General features: G+C 45.5%; 2 protein-coding genes across 2 annotated transcripts in view; one reads left to right on the forward strand and one right to left on the reverse strand.

The window, feature by feature from the left end:
• CA6 (carbonic anhydrase 6) overlaps positions 1–521 on the reverse strand; it is a 46812-nt gene extending 46291 nt beyond the window's left edge. Inside the window, exon 1 of the mRNA XM_073317185.2 lies at positions 319–521. The gene's annotated coding sequence lies outside the window, so the exon portion shown is untranslated. The remainder of the gene's footprint in view (positions 1–318) is intronic.
• ENO1 (enolase 1) lies at positions 48–20356 on the forward strand. The gene is made up of 12 exons (XM_073317192.1): positions 48–154; positions 6166–6259; positions 9120–9215; positions 12304–12362; positions 13313–13382; positions 13877–14010; positions 14683–14905; positions 16914–17111; positions 17527–17728; positions 18097–18205; positions 18747–18805; positions 19892–20356. The coding sequence occupies exons 2-12, from the start codon at positions 6175–6177 to the stop codon at positions 19959–19961; spliced, it is 1305 nt and encodes a 434-aa protein (XP_073173293.1). The 5' UTR covers positions 48–154; positions 6166–6174; the 3' UTR covers positions 19962–20356.
• Positions 20357–21637: the final 1281 nt, after the last annotated feature.

Raw genomic sequence — 21637 nt, forward strand, 5'->3', positions numbered from 1 at the left:
AGTGGGCAGGGCCAGCCGCGGCGGGGCCGGGCCGGGCCGCCCCTCATCTGCATGGGAGGGACTATAGCCCAGCGCGAGCCGCCTGCCTCTTCCCCAGTCGCCTTGGAGCGCGAGCTGCGCGTGACTTGCCCTCTGCTCTGCCGCTGCGCCTGAGGTAAGCGGGGCGGCCTCGCTGCAGCCCCCCCCCCTCCCCCTCCCGGGCACGAGAGCTGCCCGGCCTCGGGGCGCACCAAGTTGGGGGGGGGCGGATGCCAGTAGGGTGCCGGCGGGGGTGGGTGGGGGAATGGATGCTGCCGCCCCCCCCCGGCCTCCCTTCACCTCAGGAGGCTGCCCCCGCCGGAAGATGGGGTGCGTGGCAGCAGGAGGGGCTGTGTCGCCCCCCGGGGGTGGGGAGAAGAATATCCCCCCCCCACCCCACCCCGCAGCCAGGGTGCGGCAGAGCCGGCCCGCGCACAGCAGCGGCCGCGTCGGGAGGGAGGCGCGGGCTGGTGCACGGGCCTTTCCCGCCGCGCTGCGGCGGCTGCTGCTACCGCTTCCTCCGGCTCCTCGGCGCCCGCCCCCGCCGCCTCCTGCAGCCCCCGCCTGAGTCTGCGGCCGGCCCGGCGGGGGCGGGGGGGGGGACTCGACCCCGGGGACTCGTGTGAGAGGCGGGACGGGCAGCCACGGTCCGTTCAAACGCGCTCCTGGCTGCTCCGTTTTACAGCCCTCCCCTGCCCCGACCAGAGGCTACACACGTGCCCCGTGCACTGAGCCGGTTTCCGCGGTGACCGCAGTGTAGCGCTTTGGTTGGCCGGGAGACATTGTGGGGGGCAGGTCAGACCCCCACCAGGCTGCTTCGTTCCCCAGTTAAATCGGGTTTTGTGTGTACTTTGTGCCCTTGGCTAATCTGAGGGATCTCTTGGCCGGGGGTGGGGGGCAGTGAAACTGACCAGTTGAGGAGGAAACGTTCCTTAGGTAAGAGACTTCCTACTTCCTCTTTGCACCTTCCCTTTGCTGCTCTTCTGTCTGCCCGCACCCTGCCCCCCCCAAAAAAAAACAACCCACCCCAAACTTCACTTAGTTGTGTGGGTTTTACTCCCAGACAGTGTCCGCAGACAAATGTTCAAAGCCATGTGGAGCCAGGGAAAGTCAGTACTGCTGAAATATTAGGGTTAAGCAGCTGGCATAGCAGCAGCATTCGTGCCTCACATACCAAGTCCCCTTCAATGCAGGTTTACGTTGCAGGGTTATGTATTGATTTACAAGGCCTGTAGGCCCCTGGGCCATGCTGACTGTTGCAGGACTCTTGCAGGCCAATCAGCATGTGGTCTCACAAGGGGAATGGTGCTTTTTTTCAGCCTGCTTCTCATGACTCACAAGAGTATTCTAATCTATGTGCTCTACCTATTACTCCCTTTTTTCATGATGCTTATAATACTTTTAGTAGGAGTGGACATCATGTTACTGAGAAAAATGAATCACCATGCAAAGGAGTGGTTCCTTAGTTCAGTAACTGTTAACATGATAAAAAAAGGAATACTTGTGGCACCTTAGAGACTAACCGATGTACTTGAGCATAAGCTTTCGTGGACTACAGCTCACTTCATCGGATTCTGTAGCTCACGAAAGCTTATGCTCAAATAAATTGGTTAGTCTCTAAGGTGCCACAAGTACTCCTTTTCTTTTTGCGGACACAGACTAACCCACCTGCTACTCTGAAACCCGTTAACATGATGGGTACAGACTAGTGAGTATTTTGCAGCAGGCTTTAATTAACAGTGACTGTCTGTAGTAGGTTACAGCTTTGAACCTTTCCCTCTTTTGCAACAGTAGCTGTCCTTCAGCTCTGCTTCTCAAATATTTAATTTATTTCTAGATCAACATTCTTGACCAACATATGTTCCCAAATGGACCGTTGGTCTGACCCAGTATGGCCATTCATATGTTTTTATGAAATCTTAATAGTGAAAATAATTAAATGTTGCTTTTATCTTTGGAACAGTACTGCGAGAAAGGTGGCTGCATAATACTTGCCGGGGGTTACCACAGTCTTCGTCTGAGTGTGAAAACTAGTAGTGGAAATTCTCCTTTTGACTCTCATGGGGTTTGTACAGCTAGTCAGGAGAAGTTTTTAGTCATCCAGACTTCAGAGATTTCTTTCCGTTACTTAACATGCTGAGTCATAGGGCAGGGATATGGGTTTTGAGCTGTACGGGAAGTATTGATATTTCACTTCCAAAACCACAAATTGAGGCAATTCAGTCCTTGATCTCCATTTTATTAAAAAACTGATTTTGAGTAGTCTGTTATTTCCTGACTTCCTGCATTCCCTGCTATGATAGATGCCAAGCAGCATTCTCATAGTTGCATCACACTTAGGGCATAGGGATGAATGAGGAATACACGGAGGGAGGGGAAGACATGGGGTGGAATCCGATGGTACCCTTGTTGAAGTCTTCCTTGGAGACCCATACCTATCCTCTCTGGAATGCTAAAGAGTGGAAGTAATAGGCCAGAGCCTAATCTTACTGGAACTGTTCATAATTGGAGGTGGTGATGTCAGTCTTATCCAGAGAGTAAGGGAAGGTTGGGGAGGAGCCTTGTGAGTCTGCAGAAACCTCCAGGATATGCTTTTCAGGACCAAATGCAACTTTGCAACAAATAGCTTGCAATTCTCATTCTGTACAGTTGCATTTTCAGTGGCAGGGCATTCAAGGTTCTGTGGTGGGCTTACCCCCACGATTTGGATTATCTCATTGTCCCATAGCCTGTTATGTGCATCTGCAAAGGCTGTCCATTACCTTCAGACTATGTTTTCACTGCCAAAAAAGGGAGTTTTTACAGCAAGATACCCGACTTCAGTGAGGTATCTTGCTGTATAGCCTAGTGGAGGGGAGGCACAGTGTTCTTATTTTTAATCTTTATGCAAGTAGTAAAGGTCATTTTGCTGTAAAAACACCTCCTTTGAAGAGCTGACCCAAGAATCTGTAAATTAGTATAAAGTACACTAGGCATTCATGTAGTACTTGTTATCCATCTGGTAGGTGTGTTGTCCCCGTATACAGTATAGGATGAGGGACACAAGGATTTGGTGCATCAGTGGGATTAGAATTTGGGACTCCTTAATTTCCAGATGCTAGACCACACCTCTCTAAATGGATGCAGGTATCCCCTCATCTTACGGGGACCATTGACTGAGTGGATCACAGAAATAAGGGGGGGACTATATGTAACTTGAAAATCACTTATGAAACAAGAAAAGGAGTACTTGTGGCACCTTAGAGACTAACCAATTTATTTGAGCATGAGCTTTTGTGAGCTACAGCTCATGCTCAAATAAATTGGTTAGTCTCTAAGGTGCCACAAGTACTCCTTTTCTTTTTGCAAAGACAGACTAACACGGCTGTTACTCTGAAACCTGTCACTTATGAAACAGCCACTCCCCAGGTTTGACTCATTTCTGATTAGTTCTGCCATGAAGCATTGGAGGCTTGGAATGGTAAATGTGAGCTTACTGTGTTCCAGAATGCTCTCTCGGGGGGGGGGGGGGGGGTTCCTGTTTTTACAGCCCTGTCTCCCCACTTATGTAACCAATGAAATGAGCACAAGCAGACCTAAGCACAGCTGTGACATGCTCCTGCTTGTTCTTCTTTTTCCCTCTATAGCTGTGGTTGATTGAATCACGGTTGTCCAAGCAGACAGTTCATGGAAGCAAATGATTTACGCTGGGCTCATGATGAGTCAGACTGTATCTTGTAGACAGATGCTGTTCCCTACCAACCATTCCTGGGCAAAATGACTCTGTGAAGACAGGGGTGAAGAGGCTCATCAAGGGTTAAAATAAAACTGGTTTGGTACAGGTCTGAAATACTGCAGTGCTGTAAACTGAGCATAGCTGCTAAGGAAGGGGAGGGACTTCTGGGGAGGTCACTTGTCAAGGACATTTGAGTAATAGAGTAATATTAATGCCTGGTTATCATTTCAACTGAGGGAGACAAGCGCACTGGAAGCTTATAATGAGTATTTCCTTGGTAACAAGTCTACTTTTTTAAAAAAAAGAAACAGTTTACATGTTGTTTAACTAGATTTCCATGTAAACTGGCATATCCCACTAAAGGTAGCGTGTCTGATCAGGTGCTTTCTGATCATGGTGCAGCCCTGAAAATGAAAGTAAGAGACAACATATGCAAGAGCCTAATCAGCTTTGCGTTAAAAGCAGCCTTTCTAGGATAAAGGAGGGATTCCTGCATCAAGGAAGGGCAGTATTTCATGATGGCCACTAAACAGCATTGTAGAGGTCTGTGCACTGGAAAACAGCAAGGAAAAGAGGGGGAATGTTAATTACCTCGATACTTGCAATTGGGCTAGCGGTCAGGGTTCTAAAACTCCAGGACTCTTCATACAGACCTGCCTCTGAAAATTGATGGCTCAGTTTAAGGCTCTTACAATAGAGCAGAAAAATAGAATTAAAATCCTTTCATCCCCAGGTTTTCTACTACCTCACTGTCAAATGAATCAGAGAGGATTCAAAGTAAAGGGACTAAACAAAGCTGTCTTCTTTCCTTGTAGTGGAGAGAGATTAAGGACATAATTTTGGGAAGAGGGATAGCTCCTGAAAGAGAGGAAGGCAAAATCAGTCTCAGACCTGTAATCGCAGCATTTTAACACCTGTCCCTTGAGCCTTTATCATCTCAAAGGCAACTCATGATCACTCCTGTATGCTGTCCCTACCTATGACTGATTTGCCAAACAAACTAGCTTACAATTATTTCCGTCTAATGCAATATTTTTTATTTGAGACTAAGCTCTGCTCTCTTTAAAGAAACTAACCACACTGCTAAATCATGGCACGCAGGCACTTGCATGAGTTGCTTTAAAACATAGCCACGCTTATATAACTGCAGTAAATAATGCCTGTTCTCAAACAAATGGGCTGAGGGGAGTAGCAAATAGGAACACAGCCAGTTTGACAGTACCTCCAGTGATGGGGTGCACAATAAACGATGGACATTTAAAATGTTCTTTAACCTTGAAAATGGAAAAACATTTATTTCCCAAAAAATGATCTCCTTTGCAAGGTTTTTAGCATCGCAGCTAAAGCTAGAGCAATGTTAATGTTACAAAGCAGGTAGCTTAGCCCTGTAATAGGCAACACCATGCAAGGAAATGACATGCCCGCATATCCTTCTTGGATATTTACTTTGGAATGCAGCTGAGGTAGATATGAAAGGTGTTTTCTCTGTAGTTTGCCCTAGTTAATCCGTGCTGCTGGCTTTAGCTGAATGGCTGGGTACTAAAAAAACCTTGAAATGGAGACTGATTTCAGAGTGTATTATGGCTGCTCTGGAAATAGCCCATGAAAGCTTTATGCCCAAATAAATTTTTTAGTCTAAGGTGCCACAAGTATTCCTCATTGTTTTTGAAGTGAGAGTAGTATTTATAAAAACTGACTCTGAATCCTTATTCCACTTAGTGAGCTGTTGCTCCAAGATTCACTGTGAAAGCACAGTATTGCTCAATGAGAAGTCAACAGGTCCTTGATTGAAGGATCACTTCCTGCTGGTTGTGGGTTTTTTGGACAAGGAAAAAAATGTATGGAGAAAACTAGATGTGAAACAAAAGTTCTTCCTCCAAATGGAGGAGAACACCATTAACACACTTCATATCAAATGCAGCAGAAGCTAGCCGTACAGTAACTTGCCCTTGACTAGAGACATAACTAATTAACACACGTAGCTGCCTCTTTCCATTTCAGGATTTGGTTACATTCAGGTCCCAGAATCTGCTCTTACATGCGCTAAATGGGAGCTCCTGCACTGAAGTCTCTCTCAACAAAAGTGGTTTCAGCTAGTTCCTGTGTGTCAGTGTTGCTTCATTATTATCTAAGTGTGGTATCTTTTAAGGAGTCTAAGGGAATTGAGCCTAAAGGAATTAGGCATCTCACCGCCTTAGGCTCCTTGGAAAATCCTAGCCTGAATGAACAGGTTATGCTTCCTCAAACTCATAACTGACACCTTAGCAGAGGGAAGAGATTTGATGGTGGCTTTCTCCTGTGCGAACAGGAACTTTAAAAAAAAAAGTGACTAGCAATATTTATGGAACTGCATACATGACCTTTAGTGGTACTAAGGGTTCCTGTGCCGTGTCTGTCTTTCAGAATATTAAATCTTTTTTTTTTCTTGGCAGATACTCAAAATGTCCATACTCAAGATCCATGCTCGTGAAATCTTTGACTCACGTGGGAACCCCACTGTTGAGGTAGACCTCTATACCAGCAAAGGTGAGTCTTGTTTCTGCCTAGGTCCATCTACTCCTGCCACATATCAGTCTGGGCTGCCTACATCAGTCGAAGTAGAAAGATGATTGGTACAAAACCTCACTGCCAAGAATGAGAGTTCAGTGTTGTGTACATACTGTGGTGAACACTCCTTTCATTCTTCATGGGCCTCCTGCTTGCTTGGGGTCTGAGGCTGACTTATAGGGGAGGATATTTAGAGGAGAGGGACGCAAACAAACAAGGATAGCAGCCAAAACTTACGTGAAAAGTGGTGCTTTAAAGCCCTATCTATTTCAGTCTGCTCTGTCTCCTAGGATGGATGAGATAAAGCTTCCTAATTAAATGGGAAAAGCTGAAATCTCCAGGTGTGCCGTATTGTGATAGAAAGGAACACATCTCAGCCCAGTATTTCTGTGCCGGGGGAATCTAATCTCTTTAGTTATTGGTCTTGCTGGCTTTGTTAGGAACCTGATGTATGCTAGCATAATTTTAAACTGCAAATTACTTTACAAATAGTGGTCAGCTTGAGTTGGGCTTCATGAATAATAAGGGAAAAATTCATCTCTAGTGTAACTCCAGGAAGGAACTGTAGGCGTGGGCGCCCCCCTCCCCCCTCCCAAGATTAGGGCTAGAAACTCTTGCATTTAAGCCACACTGAGGCATGGGAGAATCATACAAATTTTAAATGGCTTGTCACTACACTTGTTTTCTCTCTGGCACTGAATGTGTGCACTTGCGGGGTTCCTCTCCCAGCCTCTTCTGCATGATCCTGTAATCATGTATTTGATGTGAGTATCTGTAGCCATAGGACTTCCTGTGAAGTGCAGCATTGAGATTTAGCTGCTGGAAGAGCTGATGAGTGGTAAAGAGAAGGTGAATGGGTCTCAGAATCTGAACTTCTCCTAAGCTAGCACTGATAGGAAAGTGCAAACCCAAACTGAGAATGAAACGCTCTTCACCTAATTCTATACTGAATACGTTAAGTTGCAGTGATGATATCCTATTCTATTTATATGGATTCAGTGGCATAATTAATCTGAGCATGGACAATGAGGTGTTTTCTTCAAATGTACTATGGTCATGTCTTGAACAGAGCTGGGACTTTCCCTCTCTATGTAAGGCTTCCCAACCACAGATAAGTAGGAGCACCAGGAAAATAAACTAAGAAGGACAAGACACATCAATAGTGCAGCAGTTTGTACTTCATTAATTCAGACCTCTAGCATTTGCATCAATGGGGATTTCTGCTTGAAACTAGGATAAGCTTCATGGATGGTGTAGCTGGAGCAAAATCCCAGTGTAAGTGGGGGGTCTTATTTCCCCCACTTTAACAACTATCAATGTCACTTGCTCTGCTGTGCTTTCACAACTCCCGCAACATTGGGCTTTGGCAAACTCAGCTCTATGCATATACATTCTTGCTTTCCCTCTAGAAGCTCTCTCTGCTTAATTAGAGGAAGTTGTGGCTATCTCTCTTGCGTTGCAGTTAGCTCTGCTCCAGGTCTCTTGCTGCACTGCCTGCCTAATGACATCTGCCAACACACTTCCCTTTGCTGTAACTTTGTGTAGCTGTTTAATGTGGACACAGACATGACTAGACAGCTGCTTAGCTGTAATTGTGTTTGTATATCTAACATCCTTCATCTGTTTTGGTTGCTGCAAGGCCTTTTCCCTCCACCCTTACTCATTGGGTCTTTGTTACTTATTGCGCCATCTCTTACAAGATCAGACACTTCCATTGAACAAACCCGTACAAGCGTGGCTTGGAATGAGCAATCACAATAGCTGTAATGCACTAATCAAACAGCTTAGCTCTGCATGGAAAGATGAATGCCGTCTCTTAATGACATTCCATATCAGACTTCTGCTTGAGGGAGGAAGGCTAGAGAAATCAAAGCTGGCATATCACTCCAGAGACTGGATGAACTCTAGTACTCTCCATGTTCTGTTCTGCAGGGTAACATCCTCAGCTAGAAGAGTGGTATGTCTGCAGTTTTGTGCCCACCTTGAGGGGTCTTCCCCTCAAATGACCAGATAGCATCTCTGGGGACTACATTCTCCATAGGATGACCTGCCCTTATCTCTCCCATCTCCATTCCCCCAATTGAGCCACAGCTTAACACATCTTCAGGGCACACATTAACCTTGGGCTTCAATTGGTAAATTGGGGTGCTGATCTGAAACCTTCAGCCACGGCTCTGTCTGTCTAAACCACTTTGCCTGCTTCCGAAGAGTGACCTTGCCTGATGAGATGATGAAACCTTTGTCTGCTTCCCCGGGACACAGTGATGGTGATGCTGAGCATTATGTAGCACACTCAACCTTCCCGATGCCCTCCTCCCCTCCCAGCCCCACGCCAAACACCTGCTCGCCCAAGAGCAAAGGATTCAATTTAGGTTCTCTGCATAGAACTAGTGGGCCAGCCCTGGCAATGGTGCTTTTTGTTGGGAATTGAGTTTTGGTTGTTTTAAGTTTTTTGGATTTCTTTTTTGAGGAGGGGGACTTAGGAAATAATACCACTGTTAAGCTAGATACCTCCAACTCCTAGTTCATCTGGGAAAGCGTGGCTTATTCAGATGATGGATGGGCTTTTCCTGACTCAATACCATCCATCCAGCAAGCTGTCAGTCTTGATATTCAGCCCATCTGCACATTGAGCAGCCTGAGTTGGCTTATTGTGTTGCCCAAGCATGACTCGGAAGAGTAACTCTTCCTGATCCAGGAGAGAGACCTCATAGTGTGGAGGGAGCAGCATTCCCGGTGCTGCAATACTCGTAGTTTTAGGTTGGGATAAAGAAGACGCAGAACCTCCCTAGATCTTGCCATGCTGAGATTGTTCTCTCTTCTCTCCTGCTATACTCAGGTCTGTTTAGAGCTGCCGTACCTAGTGGTGCCTCCACTGGAATCTATGAGGCTCTGGAGCTTCGTGACAATGACAAGACTCGCTTCCTGGGAAAAGGTAAATCCATTCTTTCCTTTCCAGGGTCCAGCCTCAGCGGTTCTGCTGGAGGTGTTGCTGCAAACACTCATGCACCAGTGCTGTTGCCATAGGTAGTATGCTGGCATCTTTATATTTCCATCACATCCCCCTTCACTTAGCACATGGTTACTGGCTAACTTGCAATCCCTTAACAGCAAGTCAGTTGACCCATTGCACAGAAGTGCTCCAATACTGTTCAAAAGTGTAGTATACCCACACAGCTCCTCTTGAAGACAATGGGAGCAGTGGATGCCTATTTCCTCAGAAAATTAGCCGTAATAAGAGCCAGAGATTGTTGTATATGCCTAAGTATATAGAGCTCAGTCACTTTGTTTGTTTGTTGGGGTTTTTTTTGTTAGCTGGTCATGGCATTCTAGTACAGTATGGAGTAGGCAAGTTCATTACCCCACTTTGCTGCACTGCATGTTGACACACCTCAGGGCACTTGTTCTGTGCTAGATAATAATGCATTCAGGCTAATGGGCATCTAAACAACCTACCCCCAATAGTCCATTATCCTTATTTGCCAGTTAATCACAAAGATCGTTCATAGAAATGGAAGACTGCTTGTAGGGTGAGTGCTTGAAGCATTCTCTTCCCTGAACCATTTGGTAACAATTGGTGTAATGATATATGGAATCTAAAATTAAGAGTATCTGGTAGAGCAGTCCTGAGCCGAGCTCAAAAGAGCTTGCATGTGAGCATTGGACTGTCTGCAGATGCTGTCCAATGTTCAGTGCAACTGTTCATGGTCTGCGGTGACCTGTTTGGGACAGAAGATCAAATTCGGTTTTCATAGAAAGCATAGTTGCCTTTTAAACTGACCTTTGGGAAGGGTCTGAAAAAGTATATCCATACACTACCACTGTGAAAGCCCATGTGCCAAGGGAACCTATCAAATAGTATAGAAAGCCTGTGCATTTAGGTAATAGAGTTCTTGAGCAATTTCACGTTTGTAATCCTAAAACATCTTGCTTCTCAGCAAATTGCTTGCCAAGGCTCATAAGAGTGGCTAGGTTTAGCTCCCTTTTTTCTCTCATTGTAAATCACTTGGGAAATTGATTGGTTAAATGGGAGTGTGATCAAATAACACTGAAGATAGTCCCGTGACTCTTGAGGGGCTGGTGTTTTTAAGTGGAAAGGTTGGAGGCCTCTATGGTGCTTCATAAACTCCATTGCAGTCAAGATTTCTTTGACTCTGGTCTGGGGAGATGGAACTGTTTGTCCTTAATTTCATCTGAGCGGTGAGAGAGTAACTTCAAATATGCCCAGATTACCAAAGCAGAGCTTGGTCTGGGCAGTATGGTTAAGAAAAGCCTCCTAGGAAGAATTGAAGAGCTTGTGCTGTCTACAACTTAACAAAACTGCCTATATGGCATTTGGAAACGGTCCCATAAACGCTTCATGTGGCTAGGAGTTTTCTTGTTCAAATATAATTTTAAGGGCTTATCTGCTCCTGCTGCTTATTTTGCATCTGGAGTCATAGCCCTGTGTTTGAAAAAATACATGATCTTCCACAGGTCTGATGTCTGAAGACTATTTATGTCAGGTAGGGAATAAGCAGCAGGAGCCAACAGACTCGAAGAACAAAGAGGAGTGGAATGTAGGAAATACAATAGAAATATTTCCAAACCGATTGCTTTGGAAAGCCTTCTGTAGGTCATCAGAGGCTGTTTAATAATGCAGATTTAATCAGGCTTTGCTAGGCTTAGCAGCCTCTTACCTCACCTGCTCCATGTGTTCTGAACAAAGGAATATTTGAAGCACTTGTCTGCTCAGATCATCTTTGAGAATGGGGGAGGCTATCCGGGTCACTAGGCTGGTGTTGGTTGGCTAGTTAATTACTATGGTCTTGGCTGATAGAGGAAAGAAGCAGAATCTACCTGGGTTTGGGAGTGGATTGGTCTTCTGTCATTGCATACTTGGTGGCCACAATAGACTCAGTGGAGTGTTTGACTGCAGGTTGAACAGCTGGGATGTGCAGTGTCCTGTAGAGAATTGGTGTGGTGTTGTGTTCAGAAGCCCCATTTCTCTTTAATTCATATAGATAATTTTTTTTATCCCAGGAAAATGTTGGCTGACATGCAGCATTTTGTACAGGCGCCAACTGCTTCAGCAAAAGACAAAGCTTTAATATCTGCACGTAGGGTCTGATGTTCAGTGTAACACTAACCACTCTTCCAACTGAGAGGACACTAATGTAAAAGAAAGTGGTTCTGCCTCAGCTAGGCCTGGATTATGATGGTGCTCTAGTAGTCAAAACAAGACAGGGTTGCAGATATTAAACACCCAGTTGTCTATTTATTTAAACCCTCAAAGAAGAAATCCTCCCCTCCTCTGGCACCCCACATGCACTTACAGGAGCAGCCCTTCTCCTTAAGTATCCTAATGGCCTCCTTATCCAGAAGTTGGCATGTTCAGCCAATAGGAACCTGAAGGTTTGCAAATTCAAGGCTGGACTCTAGAATTGAGACATTGCTGGGGGAAATAATCCATCTGACTGACTGGAGATGCGTCAACTTCCACTACCTTGTGAATCCGCTGGCTTCTGTTCTGTTGCTTAATATGGGGCATTTTGCTCATCTTTGAAACTACTGCGAAACTTTCTCTGCACTTTTGTGACTTCTTCCTTCATTTGCACAGTCTGCTTTTGTGTTCTTTTGTGGGCCTTCATCTCTTCCTTTACTCTCTTGTCCATTTCACTTCTGTCAGGTGTATCCAGAGCTGTTAAATATGTTAACGAGTTCCTGGCTCCAGCGTGTTGTACTCAGGTAATGGTCATGTGCGTTTATTGCAACCTGTCACTTGGACAGACTCCTCCAGTGCATGGTCTTGCAAACTAACCTTTCAGCAGGCATTCCTAGAGGATGGCTATTTCCATGATATAACTTGCCACTCACCTGAGATCACCTTCTGAAAGAACTTAGCTTTCACTACCAAGTCTAAGGTTTTGTTAGGGGAGAATCTGAATGACAGGTGATTGGGGTTGGATTTTTTTCAAGTGATCATCTACTAATGCCTGCTTAGCCTGTGTTTGATTAGTGATTGATTTGCTTGTTCCTTCCAGGTGTCTCAAAAGCTGTTGGGCACATCAATAAAACAATTGCACCTGCACTGATTAGCAAGGTAGGAGCATTCGTTGTTTAACCTCATTTAACGCAAGTAGATTTTCTAGCTCTATTTTTTTTGTCCCTTTTTAAAGGAGCTGGATGTGTAGCTGGCCTGTGTATGAGTGCATGAGAACAAATCGACCTAAAATAACTCTCTTCTGAATCCAGTAACTGCTTCCATTAAAAAGTGCAAATGTAACCCTAACTTAGCCAGAATAGCATCACTTGTTCTGGTCATCTGTGACTTAGTCTGGGGTAATGTTGCATGTGTTGCTGCATACAACAGTCTAAATGGTGAACTCAGTGCATATTTATTCCTGGTGTCCAGCATTCAAAATGAAAATGTAATGGCACTTCATTCTGACAGCTGTCTTTTAAAGAAAGCATGGGGTTTGGTTTCATATATAGCTTCAGTTTGTCTGAAGGAGTCCATCTGATTACAAAGCTATTCTGAAGTCATACTCTTGAGTGTAGAGTCTCATTGAGCTAGGATCACTGGACCTTTGTACTTGCTAAAGGAGGAATATAAACCTTCATTGGTTTCTCCTCTGCCAGGCCAGGATGAGGCCAAGGGCAGTGTCCTTCAAATGAGGCATGTTTAAGGGTGTCCTTCAGAGTTCAAGAGTAAGACAGTTGGAATTCACCAGGGTTTGAGTTTCCTATTGGCTCTCTTTGGTGTATCCACTGAACTTCAAGTCCTGCTATAATTAGCTAGAAGCTGAAATTCACATACAATCACAATGCATGTCTAGCCTCTTAGCTCTGCTGCTACTTAGTTACCCTCATGAAATTCTTCATGTCTGCCGGACATACACCTGAGGTATCATCTGACCTCAAATTAGTGACAGGTTTTGAAGTTGAAATTTGGGGGGAATCTACAGGTAGGTGACACTGGAGAAGGGGGATTGCTTTGAACTGTACAGCATGGCTTTATTTCTTGGGGTTTCACTCTTCTTCCCTTTGCAGAACATAAACGTTGTGGAGCAAGAGAAGATTGACAAACTGATGCTGGAGATGGATGGATCAGAAAACAAGTGTAAGTGTCTTTTTCCACAACACACAGATGTACCTTTTCAGCACCAGGAATGTGCCGCATTGTGGTGCAAAGTAATTGAGGTTGTTTGGGAGGGCCAAGAGAAGTGTACTCTATCCATGATTAACCCTACATCATGGTGCTGAAGTAGTTGATGGCCATCTCTAATTGAGTAAAGGGATAGCTGTTAAGAAATAAGGCATCCACTTCACAATCAGTTCTGCTGCTGTGATTGTAGGTACTGTGTACCTACTAGGATGTATACTGGCAGTGCGTGTGCCCATAGAGACTTTCATGAGAATTCCATGTCTAAACTATTGTAAGTTACTCTGAACTTCATGCCATCTTAGAGTGGGAGTGAAGGAAAGGGGAGTTGTATAAGTTTGTGGTTTATACATTTTAAAACAGTTATCACAATAGTGCTGCTGAGGTGTTGCTTTTTGAGGAGGATTGGCATTGTCTATATAAACCATGTAATTGTTTTGTTTTTGTTTCAGCCAAGTTTGGGGCTAATGCCATTCTGGGTGTGTCTCTGGCTGTGTGCAAAGCCGGTGCTGCTGAGAAGGGGGTCCCCCTGTATCGTCACATTGCTGACCTTGCGGGAAACCCAGAAGTCATCCTGCCAGTTCCTGTAGGTTTCCTGAGTCAGACATTTGGATACTTAATCTGCCTGGGTGGCATTTTCCTCTGTGATTTAGGAGCACAAGTCTCATTGACTTTCACAGGGCCTCTTGCTTCTAACTCATGTGTGCTTGAAAAATCTCATTCCCCATCCTTTGAAGACTGACTATGCAAGATGCATTAGCACAGTACTCTGATTTGGGAGAGCAGCCTATCTCTTGGCCTCAGGAATTTGAGGGTCTCCTAGTAGAACCCGTCTGGATTGTCACCCTTGGTTTAAAGCACAGATGAAATAGACCTACCTATGCATGGTGGTCTTCATTGTAAACTCAAGTGACAGGAGAGTTAAGGAGCAACTCTCCCTTGATTCCTTATTCAGGGAGAGCATGCAAGAGTTTCATGCAGAATAAGAATGCATTCCATGTCCAGGGTGAGTGAGCCAGCAGCATAGTAGAATGGGGTCCAAATGATTAGGTGTTTGATCCTACACCTGTGATTCAGTAGGTGTGTTTCCGTTGATTTCCACAGGTCCAGGATAAGGGTGGGTGTTCTGGACAGCTTGTTTGGTGGAAAGGGAAATGGGCATATCTCATTGCACTGCTTAGTTACACTGTATTGGTCATGGCTAAAGATGGAGGGCGAAGTGGAGTAGCTAACTCTTCCTCTGTTCTCTTCTGTCAAGGCTTTCAATGTGATCAATGGTGGGTCCCATGCTGGTAACAAGCTGGCCATGCAGGAGTTCATGATCCTCCCGGTTGGTGCTGAGAGCTTCAAGGAAGCAATGCGTATTGGTGCTGAGGTCTACCACAACTTGAAGAATGTCATCAAGGAGAAGTATGGAAAGGATGCAACCAATGTGGGTGACGAGGGTGGTTTTGCACCCAACATCTTGGAGAACAAAGAAGGTACAAAGCAGAGATGAGTGGAGAAACTAGAACTCTACCAACAGTCGTGTGCAAGGCTGTGTAACTGGCTCAGCTGCTTCAGCCCATCATAGGCTCCAAATATGTCAGGCTACTGGCCTAACAGTCTTGCTGATCTCTGGTGGAGGGACTTCTTCCTTTCTATTAGCTCTTAATGGTCACTGAAGTATACATCCATCCCCCTTCCATTTTCCCAGAGGGGCTGGTCCAGTCGCATAGGGCTTCCAGTGCAAAGCTGGTGTACTGAATGCCCCCTATCACTGACTCCAGAAGGCTAAATGGCCAACAGGAGATGGAGACATACTTGGCCATGTGCGGGTAGGGACTAGTAGCTCCATTCCATGAATTCATGTGGATTAACAAGGTGATATAATTTTTCCATAAATTTCATTTCCTATGTATGCTGGGTGGAGGACACCCCATCCCAGCTAGCAGTGTGGTTAAACTCTTCTAGTTCTTATGCCTAAGGTTGCTGTTGCTCAAAAGTAAATAAGTGAAGAGACTTCACTGGGGCTGGTCTGTCTCCTAATGCTCCAGAGAGAAGGGACAGCTTGCACTGTAATAATCAGTGAGCAAGAAAAGCTGCTGGGGAAGTGGAACAAAGGTGGCCTCTGTTCCAATTCCTCAGTCCCTGAGACAGCACAAGCCTCCGGGAAAGGGGATCTGCTTTCCAGCAACATGGAAAATACATTTACCGAGGAGCCTCCAGCAAATGCTGTGTGTCTGCCAAGTTGGTGGCAGGGGAGCAGCCTCTGAGCCACAGGGGAACTGAACACCTCTGCATCAGCAGAAAGCTGTTTCAGTTTTGAATGTAACTGACAGTTTTCACTGTAACCATTATGGTGCATAACTGTCCAACCTCTACATAGCAGTCCCTTCAGCAACATTAGAGATGCTTGAGCAAACACTAGAGTCCCAGAGTCTCTGACTCTACAGGCAGCTTCTTCCCCTTCATGGTACTGAATGGACAGTCTATTGGTTTTCTACACTGGCATTTTTTAAAAATGAAGCTGCTGGTTAAATATAAATAGCAAACAATTAACACAACTCTTTGAGTTCTGGAAGTTCCACAGACTTGTGTTAGTACTGGCTGCTGCTTTTGCAGCTTGCCCTACTCTAATATCAACTGTTTACTTTTTCTAAAAAGTACTGATCAAAGTTGTTACTGTACACAGTCTGGCAGGTCCAGCAGCCACTCTCCTCTAAATCTGGGAGAGGCCATGGAGGGATGGGTTTGTATTTCTGTTGCATGGGTGATCATCCAGCACTTTGCTCTTCAGACTGCCAAGTGGTATCATGTTTTAGAGGATTCATCAGCCATGCCTCCTGTCAGAAATAACCTCTCATTTCCAAGGAAAAGAGGGGAATGTGTGTAACTGGAATCCTGACAGATCACTAGGGGAAATACAGTCCTCTTCTGTCCCACTCAACATCAGGCTAAATTTACTACTTTGACTTCTATTAATGCCTCTCAGGACCTTTCCCCTTACCAGCTCTGTCTGTGCTTCTGCAGGAGTTGAAACTAGACAGGATTCAGGCAGGCCATTACTTCGTGCCTAGCTAAATTCCCACTGCAGTTGAAACTGGAAATGCTATTCATTTCCTGTCCTTTAATTGTTAACTGATGTTGATATGGGCAGTTGCACTCCACCTCAGAGGTGGCTTCATGTCAATGGTGGGTGAAGATTGTTAAGTATCTCTGTGAGGCTGATATGGGGTATCATAAAGATAAATGAAGTGGTAAAATGCTCCAGGAGTATCTGGTGCTGTACAGTCATTGGTCAATAAGACCTTGTAACACCCCTAAAAGGCTGGTAAGGAATAATCTCATTTTACAGATGGGGAGAGGTCAGTGACTTGCCCAAGGCCCCCCGGATAAGATAGTAATAGAATGTGGATCATCTTGAGGCTTACAGCATGCATTTTCTACAAAAGTGGTGTTAAAAGTGTTACCCAGGAATTCATTATAACCCACTATCTAACCTTCCAGCTCTGGAGCTGCTGAAGACTGCGATCAGCAAGGCTGGCTACACTGACAAGGTGGTCATTGGGATGGATGTGGCTGCCTCAGAGTTCTATCGTGATGGAAAGTACGACCTGGACTTCAAGTCTCCTGATGACCCCAGCAGATACATCTCTCCTGACCAGCTGGCTGATCTGTACAAGAGCTTTATCAAGAGCTACCCATGTAAGTGGTACATGCTGCTCAGTTAACAGGCAGCCAGTAATAGACGGTGTACTCCCTGGCAGGTCTTCCTCCTCCCACCACCTCTTGGTGCACTGCAAGAGGACAGACAGGAGTAGAACTCAAGAAACTGAGTGGGCTGGAGTGGAGGTTAAACAGTTCATAAAATAGCCTTTAATCCTGTGCTTGGGATTTGCTTCGTAGTAGATGCAGTTTCAAAGCTGCTTATGCAAAGTCCTGAGCAGGGAGGTGTCAGGTGCATAAGTAGATGTCATAACCCTAAACATCACCTGGCTATAATTAGCTTTGCCTTTAGGAGCACTAGACTCTGTTAAATGATATTTCAAGTGCCACGGCTTGAACTCTTCCTGGATGCTGAGGCTGTTAATTAAAAAACCCCTTCTGCTTCCCTTCTCAGTGGTGTCGGTTGAAGATCCCTTTGACCAGGATGACTGGTCAGCTTGGAAGAAGTTCACTGCCAGCGTGGGTGTTCAAGTGGTGGGTGATGACCTGACTGTGACCAATCCTAAGCGTATTGCTAAAGCTGTGGAGGAGAAATCATGCAACTGCCTGTTGCTCAAAGTGAACCAGATTGGCTCTGTCATGGAATCCCTGCAGGCGTAAGTCACCTTACAGATATACAGACCAACTTCATAACATCACTGTGGGGCTAGGTACTTGCACTTCAAATACCACCTGAATTACTTACACACACACACACACAAAACTGTCTTCTTCCTCCTGATGGAAGAGTATTCAGTGCAGTGCTTGAAACATCTTAAAACAAGTCAGCCACAAGCTGTGGAGCAATGGGCTGGATGACTGTTTCGCTTCTCTGAATAACTCTCTTGGCAGTGCATCATTGCATCCTTAACACCAATATCAACATTAACTGAATAAACCTGAAGCTGGATCATGCAGTAATTAGCAATACTTGGTATCCTTTGTACGAGTGGTGAGAATCTTACTCCTATTTCTCTTGCTTTAGCTGCAAGCTTGCGCAGTCCAATGGCTGGGGTGTGATGGTGAGTCACCGTTCTGGAGAGACTGAAGATACCTTCATTGCTGACCTGGTGGTTGGTCTCTGCACTGGACAGGTCAGTGTCTGTACCTGGAATGGTCCCCCTCTAGTCACCTGGCTTTCTTCTTTCATAGAACAGAAGTCATTTTGTAGCAAGAAATAGATGATCCTAATGACCTCTGAGGCACAAGGATTTCCCTCTATTGCTATATGGGAGGCCACCAATCTGTAATAGTAGCTATGGCAAAACATACTGATGCTCTTTCTCAGTAAGCGGAGATATTGTTTCCTTGTGATGTCACTACTAAAACAAGGGAGGAATCTTTCAGATTAATCCATGTGGGTGTGCCAGGATTTCCTGATACTGTAACTTCCAGCAATAAAATGAGTGAGTGCACTATTCACTGCTGGAATCCAATTTCCACCCAGCTTAATTCAGGTTAGCTGATCAAACTTCTGATTGTTTCTGTCCTTCCACCATGCTCAACTCGATTTATTATTATTAAGGACATGATTGTTCTTATCTCCTACCATAGGAGGGCATTTGTCTTCACACCTTCAACTCTTAAGAGCAGATCTGTTTTAACCCCAAAGTAACTTACTGACCTTTCTTTCAGATCAAGACTGGTGCCCCTTGCAGATCTGAGCGTCTAGCAAAGTACAATCAGCTCCTGAGGTGAGGATTGCTCTGGATTGGAGTGGGGAGGAAGGGGACTAAGTAGCCTGCGGGCTTGCTCTAAGAACAGGGTATAAGACATTGTCCGTCTGACGACTTGGTCTCTGGTGATGCTGTGCTGGCTCTCCAAGAGTCCAGTGGAACCAGAGCAGTCTCCATTGCCATGCTAGGGCACATGCTAACACTGGCTAAGACCTTCCTAGCTGACTGTAGGGAGACCAGTGGGTGCTGCCATGCATTCTGGACTGACCAAATACAAAGGGCTAAGTGCCTCAAAGATTTGGGGGGGTCCCTAGCTGGCCCTTGTAGAACTTTCCATGTTGCCCCTGTGGGCTTATAAACATAGGTGGTGTAGCCACAGCTTGGTCCCTCTATTCAAATGAAGAAGCCCTTATCTCGTGACCTGTGGCAACCCTAGTTCTATGAAATGCTACCACTTTTAGCTCAGAAAACATAAATAATCAGCCAATGTCTGTGCTGCTTATGCTATGCCATGCCTTGACAGCAACTGGAGTCATTGCCCTTGGTATGGACGGCACTGCACTTAAACACACTGAATACACCACAGGGAGATTATAGTTAGGAAGTATCCTGCAATACCCGAGAGTTGCTTGGCATGAGGTGTAGACGTTAACTGTTCATGTGAAGGTCAGCAGAATGTCTTGTCCATAGCTGGGTGGGGCACAGCATGCAATGCATGTGGTCAGCTACTAAGCAGACTCTTGACTCCTCCATGGGTATGACATGAAGGAAAATACTGTCCCTCGCCAAGGTGCTTGTGCCCCACAAAAAGACAAGCCCAAATTCAGCTGCATATTTGGAAACCGCATATGATCAGTGGCACAGTGTAAAACACGCTAGCTTGTGTTGGCTGCTGAACTTCGGTTTTGTGGCAGAAATGTCACAGGGAGGGCTTCAAGCGTGTGTGGTGAGATCACTGTCCTCTACAGTACTACTCTGTGGGTGGGTTTTGCTCCCTCACTGTTGTTGCTGCCAGTCCAGCCAGGCAGTCATGCAAATAGATGTACCACGTTCTGTGCTTACACTCCTTTCTCTTTTGTTTGGTCCCCCTCTTTTCCCAAACAGAATTGAGGAGGAACTCGGAAGCAAGGCCCGCTTTGCCGGCAGGAACTTCAGGAACCCCCGTATCAACTAAGCTCCGCGGGTCAGACAGCCCTGGTTCTGGTTTAAAGCACTAGTCACCTGATTAGACCATTATTTACCTGTATTAGAAAGAAGGGCAGCTGAAGGAACAAGACCAGTTTGCAGGGCCTCTCACCCTAGACTGTATTTCACCTAGTGTTCCCCAGCTCTACCTGTTGCTCTTAAGCGCTTTGATGCTTCTGTAGAACAGTCCCTCTGGGGGTTTTGTGTATTTAAAAAATTTGAACCATGTTTTAAGACCCCACTTTGACCTTGCTGAGTGTGGGCATAAACCTATACTTCCCCCTGTTTAAGTGTGTGGAGCTGTGTAACTTGCAGTGCAGCCTGAGGTTCCTGCAAACAGGAAATAGTAGTGTTGTGAGGCAAATAAAAGCATCAAACAGCCCAGCAGTGAGTGTTGCCTGGAGTTATTCCGTGAGAAGTCTCACTGGTGTGCACCCCTTCCCTATCCCTAGTCTGTGCGCGCGCACACCTACTGCTGAAGGCTCTCCTATTGTGGGTCCTGGCTAGTGGCATGCATGGTGTTCGTTGTCCCCACAAAAAGCTGCATCTTAGCTGTGTTTGCCCTTCACAGATCGATTTCCCAGCACATCTAGTGATGTGCCACACTGCTGCTGAGAATTCACTTAGCCAAGTTAGCCCCTCTTGAAAACAGGGCTTTCTCATGAGGAGAGAGCTTTGGGGCATTCTCTGAACTCTTGCAGTCTCCTCACCTCATAGTGTGCATGTTCTCGCTCTCCCACCCCTGAAAGTTGGTATAAGAGTTGCAATCACTTGTTTATTTTCAGCATTCAGTGCAAACTGTTTACATGCCTGGAGGTCAATAAGGCTTCTTATGCCTATGCCTCTTCAATACCACTGTATTTTGTTTCACGTTTGGGGGCTTTAGCTGTAGGAGGTTGGAGAGAGCAGAGTGAGGTTTAAGCAGAAATACAGATGCAGATTTGGTCAGGTGCATCTAACTCGTATAGTCCAGAACAGCCCTGGTAATGTGGCCAGAAGTCCTTGTGTGCCACCTTCCTTAGGCTGGTTTGATAAATTTTTCAAACTGTAAGGATCACCTTTCAGGACTAGCCATGTAATAGCAGTTGTTTGGTCCTTTCCACAATGTCTCCTAGCACTGATGCAAGGCATTACTTCCCTAGTTCATAGGACTCCCTTTCCACCAATCCATGTAGTTTCTCATCCTCTTGCAAGGGAACAAGTGTTTGCCAAATATTTGTTTAAACTCCCAAGACCCTGTAGTTTTCTGCACAGGGTGACTTGGCCTGCTTGACACTGAGAAGACATGATGGCAGTATTAGCAAAATATGTGTCTGTTTTATCTTCCTGGCAGGACATTTATTGCTGGGAGGAAAAGGGGTTTGGTTTCCTTCCCAGGCTTAGCAAGTGAAAACTAGATACTTTAATCCTCTGTGGCTGGATTCTGCATAGTACCCCCAGAGCAGGATTTTACAATGTTATTGAACTTCCCAGGAGACTGCAAAAACACACCAGGTGGTGCAGAAAGGAGGAAGGATTGCTCTGAGCAGTTTTTATTTTCCTTAATGGCTGGCTTGCAGGGAGAGATAAATCTCCTTCTTGCCAATTCTCTGTAATAACTGTTTTACTAGTCTTTCAATTTCAGCACATTAAAATACCTATTACTGAAAACTATTTACCCACACA

This window comes from Lepidochelys kempii, chromosome 18 (genome assembly GCF_965140285.1).
Source record: "Lepidochelys kempii isolate rLepKem1 chromosome 18, rLepKem1.hap1, whole genome shotgun sequence".
NCBI lineage: Eukaryota > Metazoa > Chordata > Testudines > Cheloniidae > Lepidochelys > Lepidochelys kempii.

Coding starts and splice junctions, on each gene's coding strand:
- ENO1 (XM_073317192.1), top strand. CDS start 6,175: ATGTCCATACTCAAGATCCATGCTCGTGAAATCTTTGACTCACGTGGG. Junction 9,216..12,303: donor GACTCGCTTCCTGGGAAAAG/GTAAATCCATTC, acceptor TGTTCCTTCCAG/GTGTCTCAAAAGCTGTTGGG. Junction 17,112..17,526: donor CTTTATCAAGAGCTACCCAT/GTAAGTGGTACA, acceptor TTCCCTTCTCAG/TGGTGTCGGTTGAAGATCCC.